This window comes from Oculina patagonica, chromosome 5, assembly GCF_052425735.1.
Source record: "Oculina patagonica isolate OP01 chromosome 5, crgOcupat, whole genome shotgun sequence".
NCBI classification, from domain to species: domain Eukaryota; kingdom Metazoa; phylum Cnidaria; class Anthozoa; order Scleractinia; family Oculinidae; genus Oculina; species Oculina patagonica.
In genome coordinates this window covers 4,654,850-4,665,057 of record NC_135762.1, presented here as the reverse complement: position 1 = coordinate 4,665,057, position 10,208 = coordinate 4,654,850, and the positions used below count along the sequence as shown (strand labels likewise).

The 10,208-nt window shown below is 40.1% G+C and overlaps 1 protein-coding gene across 1 annotated transcript; it reads right to left on the bottom strand.

The window, feature by feature from the left end:
- Window positions 1-1,507: 1,507 nt before the first annotated feature.
- LOC144653991 (uncharacterized) lies at window positions 1,508-3,240 on the bottom strand. The gene has a single exon (XM_078514120.1). The coding sequence runs from the start codon at window positions 2,811-2,813 to the stop codon at window positions 1,833-1,835; it is 981 nt and encodes a 326-aa protein (XP_078370246.1). The 5' UTR covers window positions 2,814-3,240; the 3' UTR covers window positions 1,508-1,832.
- Window positions 3,241-10,208: the final 6,968 nt, after the last annotated feature.

The window sequence follows — 10,208 nt, the reverse complement described above, 5'->3', positions numbered from 1 at the left end:
CCGATGTCTATTTATGGTATCCTAGGGTACCCCACTTGGAGATACACCACTGCTCATAGAAGCTCATGCATGAGATATACTTTTCAGCCATAAAGTTCGGCACACACGAGGGACTAGTCGCTGCAACAAGGCTTTTTGAAGAGTCACGAGGGGAGTTGTCTTGCGCAGGGACTTGTCCACTCCAGGAGCCCATCAACATGGGCTCCTGTCCACTCCATGTGTTCCGATACCTGTCCCAGGGACTTATCCCTTCAATTCAAAACAGTATAAATTCGTAGGACAAGTCGCAGGGTCACATTTTGGTCCCTGCGATTATATTTTTTGACGAAAGGTACATGGAAGGACTTAGTTCCCTGGACTTGTTGCAGGGCCGGATTATCGCAGGGACTTAATACTTGACCTCTCGCGCGGGCCAGTTATGCCCAGAGAAATGTGTTCCAACGCATGGCGCAAGCTCAGCATTTTTAACTACCAAAAGATACCAAATGGGTTTAAAATTGCCGCGCGCATTTGGCAGAAATGGATGTCTTATTTTTCGGAAATTACCTCATCTAACTGACAAATACGTTACACTTACACATGTTCACAGTGAGGCTCTCCTCTGCAGTAGCTTCCGTATCCGTTTACACTAGTTTGCGTGGGAAGATTGTGTGAAGCTAGAGAAATATAAGACGCGTGGTGGATAGCGCTTCCTCCTTTTCCTTCTTCGTGCGCGCCCCTTGTTCTGAGGGTCTCAATGGGGTGGTGGCTTTTACGGTTAACGGTTAAAATGTTGGCTTTTCTACGGCTAACGGTTAAAAACATATTTTAGGTCTCAGGGCCATTCTGAGACGATGAAGTGAACTAGTTTGGTCTATTTATAATTACTAACCGATATTTTACGGTTAACATATTTTACGGCTAACGGTTAAAATGTTCCAATTTTTACGCCTAACGGCTAAATGTTTGGCCGTTTTACGGCTAACGGTTAACCCCATTGTGACCTTCTGTTCTATGTTCCACTCTGGCTCAGAAGCCTCTGCGGAGAGAGCCTTTAAATGCAATAACAGGCCCACTGCAAAGCCCTCTTCACGAGAGAGTGACAAGTTTCTAAATAAGGTCTTGTGATTCGTCGGTGGTTCGGGCGTTAGCCCTTCGTCTGAGCCAAAGATAATTTGCTTTGCCTCCGTCAAAGGGCGAAATGTCAGCTTTACCAAATTCGACACGAAGGTTAATTTCATTAACTTCAAGTGATAATCGACTACCTGTTCTTGAGAAATGGCTTGGGTTGTAAGAAAGGGGAGGGGATATTGAGGATTGAAAAGTAGAGTAAAGAAAGTTGATTTGTGTGAAAAAAAGGCCGAGAACTGACAACGGAACTTTTTGTCAAAGCTTTCTGTACTTCGGCCACCACAGTAGCACAGTAGGGGAATGGAAGATATAGTTTACTATAAAAAAAAAAAAATAAGTATACTGTACCTGCAATAAATATAAAAAATTTCTTTTTCATCTCGGAATGGTCCTAAGACCTTGAATATGTTTTACAACAATAGCCGGCGTAAGAAAACCGAAATGATTAATTATTCACCGTCAAGAAGCCACCACCCCATTGAGACCCTCTTAAACATCAGTGAGGTTCCAGTGCAACCTTACTATAATTTCATCAAGCTCCTTTCATTTCTTTATTTATTTTGGATCCCATTTTGTACCACACGGCATGAATCTGAAAAAGGCCTATCAAAGATTGTCAAAGGAACCACGACCAATTAAGTCTTGTAAATGAATAGTGAGTTAACTGTCGGTTAGTAAGGCTCGGGGCGGATACTGACGCCAGGATCGAAGTTTCTTGCAGTTCAGATAAGAAGTTCTATTTCCCGGGCTAAACCTCCGCCTCGCTCTCCACCACTCTCCAAGCACTGAAATGAAAACAACCTCCTTGCCTTGCGAGACAGAATAGCCGACACAACTAACTGAAAACTGCACAAAGGAACGATGGTAACCAGTGCTGGATAAGGCTCGTCATCAACTTGGCTCAACAAGGCGATGGCCAACGCGTAACTCAAAACTGTTCCAGACAAGTATTTTGAAGACTTAAAAAACATCTGAGAAAAGTTCGCTACCATACAACCAATTATAATGTCGCCGGCACCGAGATAAACATGTCCTTCTCGTGGGCCTAACTTGAATGTGAATATAGTTGGTAGTTCCCAAGCGTCACTGATTTCAAATGCTTTGCACAACACCGAGTCACAATGGTAATCCCCTGTGCTAAATAAAGAAGGAAGACCACGAGATATTGTTTTCACCAGACACACGTCGTACACCAATGCAATCCACAAAAACATTTGCAGCGACGGAAAATTTTCAAAGTGCACGTGACTTACTAGGAGCGCGAAAAAAGCGATCACTACGTCATTTATGACCCAACGAAACGTCGTGGCAGCGCTTATGATCCAGATTATCGAGAAGAGTCCTCCAAAACACAGTGCCATGAATGGCCTGAACCACTGAATGAATGCTAACAAGATACTGAAAATGACTGTAATGTGTTGGACTGAAATCATGAGATAAGGATGCGATTGAAAGAGTACAACAGAGGCAGCCATCAAGGCAAAATAAATCGTGTAAAGAATCAGCCTCCGCAATGAAGCGCCAAAATGTGACTCGACCACTTCATCGTCTAAATCCTTTTCTTTGCCTGCGAAAACAGCGTCGCCGCTATTATCAGTGTTTTTCATTCTCCTTCGTGTCATCTTCCCATACCAAGCGCTTATAAACACCAGCACGCTGGCAGTAAGGTCCAAGAGCCAGAAGTTGACAAAGCGATAAAGCATGATTTCAGCAGCAACCCGAAGTGATCAAGACTATTAGAAATTTGTGTGATTTTCAACCGTTATTTTGACCATTTATGATCAATTTTTCGTGTTATATACCTGCCACTGTTTTGTTCGAATCTTCAACAATCGGACGCACGGAATGGTAATTTGTGTGTTGTTCCTTTTGTGCTCTCAGTTCCCAAGCGACCGGTTCTATCGGTTGAACAATTTCAATTGTCCTTATGCTTTTCACGGCATAAACTTTGCCGTGTTAGATTTACCAGTGCTTGAACTAAATTGTTTAATAAATCTTGCTCACTGAGTTTTTATTAGAATTGACAAGCCACCTGTGGGCAGGTGCGAGGTGGTCCCTCTGGACCTAATTTTTTTTCCTCTCTCTCTCTCTCTTCCCTGCGAACAAACTAGAATTGAAGCGCTGACGAGATCTGGAACTGAATGATATAAATTCAGCGAGATGCTAGATAAAAGCGCCTTTCTCCATGGTTTCATAACAACAAGTTCCGTATTTGCACAAAGTAGAGGATCTCAATAGCACAAATTTAAGCAGTCAATCCCCATGCAGATTGGAAAATCAGCAGTTTAATCGGTCAGTACACAGGTCAAATATGAAGTGAATGGACTACAAATTAATAAAGAGCAAATGTCGAAGTCAAAATCCTATGCCAATCGATGGTAAAAAACATTGTTTGAATCATGTAGTCATTGTTTGTTTTAACATCGTCTTTGTTTTTTCAGCAGTGTTGGTAATGATCCTCCGAAAAGAATGTTTAAGCTGAGTTTCGTTGCTTGGAATCTGCGCGCACTCTGATTGGCTAAAATGCGTTCTGACGGAATCATGAATGACTTTAATTTGGCTTCTTCGTATGTTTAATTGTCTTGACCAAAATCTTTCATTGGCATAATTTTCCAAAGATTGTTCACTCATGACATTTAATCGATTGGCCGACTACCGATTTAATTCTTGAATGTGTCAGAGAAAAATCTCTCGAGCCATCATAGCAGCGTTTGTTTATTGTTCGACAGCAGTCTTTTAAAAGCGTATTCTTGAGAACTGTTTTACGATTATCGTCAAATTATATATGATCGCACAGCAATTTATCAAAACGCGTTGATTATAAAAAAAGGTTTTATTGAACTGGGTATTGCACGTGCTCTGGTTGGCTAAAAAGACTGTGATTTTTGACAGGATAATGTATGACTTTTACTTTTGAACTATTTTCCTAAAATGTTGGCTTTAATTGACATGATCTTCGGAAAAAATTAATTGTTCAGCTGCCAAGCTTACTAAATAAAACAAGAAATGTCCTTAATTCAAGGGCGTTTTATAAAAATAGCTTTGAGTAATTCGCACTTTCTTGTTTTAGGGAATTCGCATAGTCAGGCGTTGATTTAAGAAACGATCCGAGGCAAGAACCCTTATAACCGCACATTGTAGATCAAGAGAGGTGAAGGAGGATTGAGGGGGGTGCAGTCTTTTCGGGTGGCGCCGTTCTATTAAAAAAAGAGAAAAGAAAACATCGCTACCTTAGGGACGGGCCATTATTTTCCTGGAGAGGGGGTATGAAAAATTTTCCTCTGCAAACTTTTTTTTAATTTATGCACCTCTGCAAACATTTTTTTGGAAACGCAACCTTTTTTACATATCATGTTTGCAAGCAGTTTATTTTGTCTTTTTCTTTATTTTTGCCCTGCAAACAATTTTTGTTTCATTTTTTATACCCCCACATCCACCCCTTCCAGAACCAGAAAAATGATGGTCCGTCCCTTTAATTGTTACTTATTTTCTCGGGAACTTATCTTGCGAAAATACAAGAGCTAGGAAAATTTACCACATACCGCTCCAACAAAAGCGTAGTTTCGGACAACACCGCTACAGATTTTGAAGGCATATAATGGCAACAAAACTTCAAGCAGGTTGGTATATGTTCGTTTGCGGCATAGTACAGTGTTATTGTACATAGGTAAACGTTTACGTTATGTCGTGTCGCCGATGCATGATTCGGAGAAGAGAGAACATAAACATGCACGGCAAGTCATTTAAACCGATGTTAAAGGAACTGTGTCACGGCTGAGCTTAGTTTATTTTATTAAGTTTTGCCAAATACTCGCTATGAAACAGATGAAACTTAACGTTTGCAAAGAACACCTGAAGAAATTATTTCTATGCCGTCTAAATGACAAAACCATATATAGCTTAATTGCAATATTACAACCAAGTGTCAGTCACGGGTGCTGTCATGACCCTGTTTTACTTTAAAATTACAAGCATACAAGATTCAGTACCTTTGAAAACTGTTCAGCCCAACAATATCAGTTTCAAAAACCCGTTTCGCAATCCGGTTCCAATCTTCGTCGCTTTTGACCATCCGTACCTTCTTTTGTATTTGGCAGTTTGTTGTGTTATTGAAATGTTCCTTCACTGTTTTAAGAGTTGCTTTTATATTTCATCGAATTTGACGGTCATTTCCCATACCTAAATTTAGCTAAAATCTAAGGTTCAGTAAAAGGGTTTTACAGCAGGGTATAATTTTCGCGTAATTAATTTTTGCGGGAACATATTTTTTGCAATCACGGAAATCGCGGAAAAGAAGTCCCGCAAAATAGGAAAGAATAAGGTAAATCAGTTTAATTGCAATATCCAGTGATTATATCGTCTGTATCGTTTCCGTTCTCTTCGGTATTAATCTTGTGAACGATCGGCAGCTTCCGGATTTCATGAATTTCCTACAACAATAAACGGCTGTTTAAGAAGCATTTTGTTTTTGTGTGGACTTTAAAGTCTACACATTGTTGTGATGCAGTTTTTTCCGATTGGGGGGTCACTTTCCGTGATAACTCGGGTTAGTGCTTTCGGAAGTTTTCGACAGTGATCGGAGAATCCGAAGTTTCGGTGAAATGGGCAGCCAAGGCAGTAAACCCAGAAATTCGATCAGTATCGAGTAAGTCGCACTTTATTCTTGAATCTAGAAGCCTTTTTTGACACATCTTTCGAAGAGCGTGTGGTGGCTGGAAAATATACATCAAGGAAGAACTTCAAAGGCAGCGGTGGCGTAGATGAAAAGTGAAATAACAATCGCGACGGCTGAAATCTGCATATCTAATGAGCTGAACAACTGCGGTCGTAGGTCGTTTCTCTTTTTTCACACTTTTGACTCACTTTCCGTATTGTTTGTTTCAGTCTGTGCGGCTTTAGCACTTTTGATTCGCATATCAAATGTCTGGTTATTTATTTCTTTCAGCTTTGCCACACACAATGAATGCACAACGAGTTGTATCAAAACAAGTTCGCTGATCATGTTGTTTTACTTGTCTTGGACTCCGGGATATAATTCACCAGCTCCATTTCTCTCAAGTAGTACGGTATTTAGCAAAAGACCGATGTCGAATTTAGAACTGAACTAAAACATTGTCATGAAAAGAATAAAAATAACATCGAACCGTAGAATATGCATATATCCAAACCGTGCAACAAAATAATTTAATTGTCGGTTTAAATAACGTCCTTCGCCGCCTCTCAAAACACCGACTCCAAGTGAATATTTCGTGAACAGAAAAATATATTTCTCCGCCTTTCTACGCAAGCTACTAAGAAATTATTTGTGAAAGCTTATTGAAACGCTGTTATTCCAAAAAGGTTAAAAAAAGAACTCAGAAAACAAGTTTTTCGATGAGTTGTTTACACAAGCTTTACACAAAAAGTAAGGGTTGTGTAAACAAGCGATGCGAAACAGTTCACGTGCTCCACGCAACATTTATTTTTTTTTAATGAAAATAGTATCCTATCTTGCTAGCGGTAAGGAAAGGCTTTTGGTCTAATAACTGCTGTTCTTGTAGGATTCTAGGTTTTTATTTGCATGAAAAAAAGGCACTTGTCGTGAACGACGTGACAAAGGGTCACACCACGCTCATTGAAATTGCGTGACATCCCAAGCGGCAATGGTAACGTGTGTTTCTTGAAGCGTAGTACATAAGACAAGTAACAGAACACTTTGTTCTTCCAACAGTCTTGTAAAAAATAAATTGATTGATAAGTTCTTTGTTTTTTCGCCTTGTATCTCGAATTACTCGATTCGAAACTTGAAGTTGTTGACTGCTACAGTAACTCATTGATTAATTCATAATGTCAACTTTTATTCGAATGAAAGTCCACACATCGTTCGCATAGCGGACTCACTTTTACTGTTATTCATTCAGCTTAGCAACGAAGTAACATTTCACCATTTAACGAACACAACAGAGATCTGGCGGAAACGTTCTTTCAGCAGTGGTATTTCTCGGAAGTGCCGCGCGTTTCTCAAAACCCTGCCTTGAGTTCAATAGTGAGTATTAGGAGTGAACTCTAAACTCCGTTACAGAACTTTAAAATCGTACTAAATAATTCAGGCAAAATCTCAGTACAGTCTTTGTTTAACAGCTCAGAAACATTTGTTGCAAAAAAGGGACAAACAAACAAACAAAAACAAAAAAACAAAAGCTCAAAATCCCTTAGCCTGCGAATACATTCGCCTCTTATCGCTCCCGCTACTACGTGCGAAACAAGAAGAGAGTAGTAGAGAGAGCGATTGAGAGCCGAACGTATTCGCAGGCTAAATACCCTTAAGTACGTTATACCATAGAACTAAATATAAAGAATCATTCGTTTAGACCAAAGTTACAAAGTAAAATGTATAGGAACAGAACACCAGTATAACGAGTCCCCGTTATAAAGAACACATTTTCTTAGCCCCTTGGCCTTCGTTATATTGGAGTTTCACTGACTTGTTTCTCTCTTGCACATGCTGGGGCTCTGTTTTCTGTTCACGCGAGCGCGCTGGCAAGATAAATTAATCAAGCTTGGGGGCTGGGACTGAGGGCCCCGCGCAGTTTTTATCGGAGAGCATAAACCAGATATTCATCAAATATTTGTCAGATATTTGTTTCTCACGAAATGAAAACATTGTTGAGAAGGAATACCGAGTGATTTCAGCAGCAATAATCTTTGGATAAAACATTTCATTTTTTGTCGATGCGTGTATTCCAATCACCTCCCGTTCTTCCTTCCATTCCCAGTGGGTGGCCAGCTCTAGGTAATTTGTCTGTAGACGATCATCACTTTTTGCTAAATCCCTGAGAGCTTCAACTGCATAATAAAAGCATTATGCAGTGGTTGACTGGTGTGAAGTTTATAGTGGATAAAGAGATGTCGTGTCTTACAGCATTAGTTCCGTTTCAAATCACACACCGGAACAGGAACGGCTGAGACACAATCTGTTTCTCTATTTCTGGGAAGTTGAAAACTTCAAGTGTCACGAAGAATACGCCTATCCTTTATTAAATTACTATTATTTCCGTCTCAAAGTATTAAATAGAGTTTTTTGACGGGGCGATGTGGTCCAAAAGTTTTGACCTTAATTTGTCTGGTCTCTTCTAGCCTTAGTCACATGTGTGAATTCCAAAAGTTAAGAGGCTGGCGACTTCTGGTGACCCATAGCCCGACGTGACCAATCGATATCATTCGTTAACAAATGTTAAATAAAATTTTACTGGACTTATCAATTGCCCGAGACCCGATGACTGACTGACTGACTGACTGACTGACTGACCTGACTGACTGACTGACTGACTGACTGACTGACTGACTGACTGACTGACTGACTGACTGACTGACTGACTGCACTGACTGACTGACTGACTGACTGTATGCCATCGGAACTAAGGGCAGCGACAAAGCAAAATAAAACTGGCGTATGATAATGACCACATTTTTCACATAGAAGCATATATTGAAGTCCCGGGTTCTGGTCTCGGCCCAACCTCGTTCCCCTCGGCCTACTTCAATGAATGAGCTGCTATAACCGGGAATGTGTCGTCCCGGGTGTGCCGTGCGGTTCTCAAAACTTTCACCCTGTTTCCTGGCGACTAAAAAAGCTGACTCTCGGCTGTTCTACACTTATCACGTACGAAAATCAGTACACTTCTCAGTGCGCAAATATCAGAAAACTTTTTCAGACTCGACTGAAACCTTGCTCGTCGCTAGTCGTAAAACTGACACCACCACTTCTTCTACCACTACCGAGTACCATATACCACTACTGACAAGAAAATAAAAAAGCCAAATCACGCAGTTTATTTAACACGATCCTACGTTTATAATGATAATCACCATTTTTTAGTAAAAAAAAAAAAAAACGAGCAAAGGAGTTTTAACTTTGCTCTGTATTCGTTGTATTTTTTTATAATCATACCTTTAATGATATCATCGAGACAAAAACAACAAGCCCCGTCGAATAATATCATCGTTTCCCAGTTTCTGTCTCTTGTTTTACAGACAACGATATTATTGAGCAAACAAATTAAATCATGTCATTCTTTCTTTACTCACACCTTTTTTGTCGATATCATCGTTAACCAATTTATTTATTTATTGTTACAGATATATCGATAATGACGAAGCTAACAAAAAACCACACCTTGGGTAACATCATGGTTTATCAATTTCACTAGAGCAGTTTTCAATTGAGTGTCGTAAAACCAAAACCCAAGTTATTACTCTAGCCAATCACAAAGGACACTGACAATCCAGTGAACCAATCAAAACTCGAAGCAAATACATGTAGTTGGCACGAAGCGCGGGAAAACGTGCGCGAGCTAGTCACGATTGGTTTTGATTTTACTCCTGATTGGCCGAGAAAGTGGCGCGAAATTTTTAAACCAATCACTAAGCGTAGTGAACGCAAAACCAAAGCAAACGCAATTTACTTTCGACACTCACACTATTTTCTTTACTTTTTTTACAGATGGAGCACGCCTTCTATATCAGGACTTTGATTTGACCCACACCTTGGATAATATCATCGTTTACCGTACCCAAATTCGCAAGTAGCCAATCAGAAGCGCGATCTACTGTCCTGATATCCTACGATATCAAGTCAATGACCTGATATCCCACCATATCACGGTCACTTTGAAGTAAAGTAGTGTTACCGAGCGATGAATTGAAAAGAGGTTTTACCAATAAAACAGAACCTCGTAATTTAAATTTAGCTGGTGTAAAGCGATAGTAAAAGGAGAAAACTTTCCCGCCAAAACTAAACTTGAGCGCGTTCGCCAATTGCGCGATGTTGGCCGACGAGTACTGAAACATTCAGACTGAAACTATGGAGTTGGAATTTCCACATTTTTCGCTAAATTTTGATTTTGAAAATTTAGAGAATGAAACTCCAAACAAACGAGTGGAACAAAAGGCAGAAGAGTGTTGAAGAACAAAAAGGTATCAACACAATTTGCACTATGTACCTGGCAAGCATGGCTTCAACAGAGCGTTAAATATAACCGAATTTTTGGCTGAATTTGGGTACGGTAGATACCTAATCGTACCCTTTTTGGTACGCTTCGGCTGCATATCAGACTCGT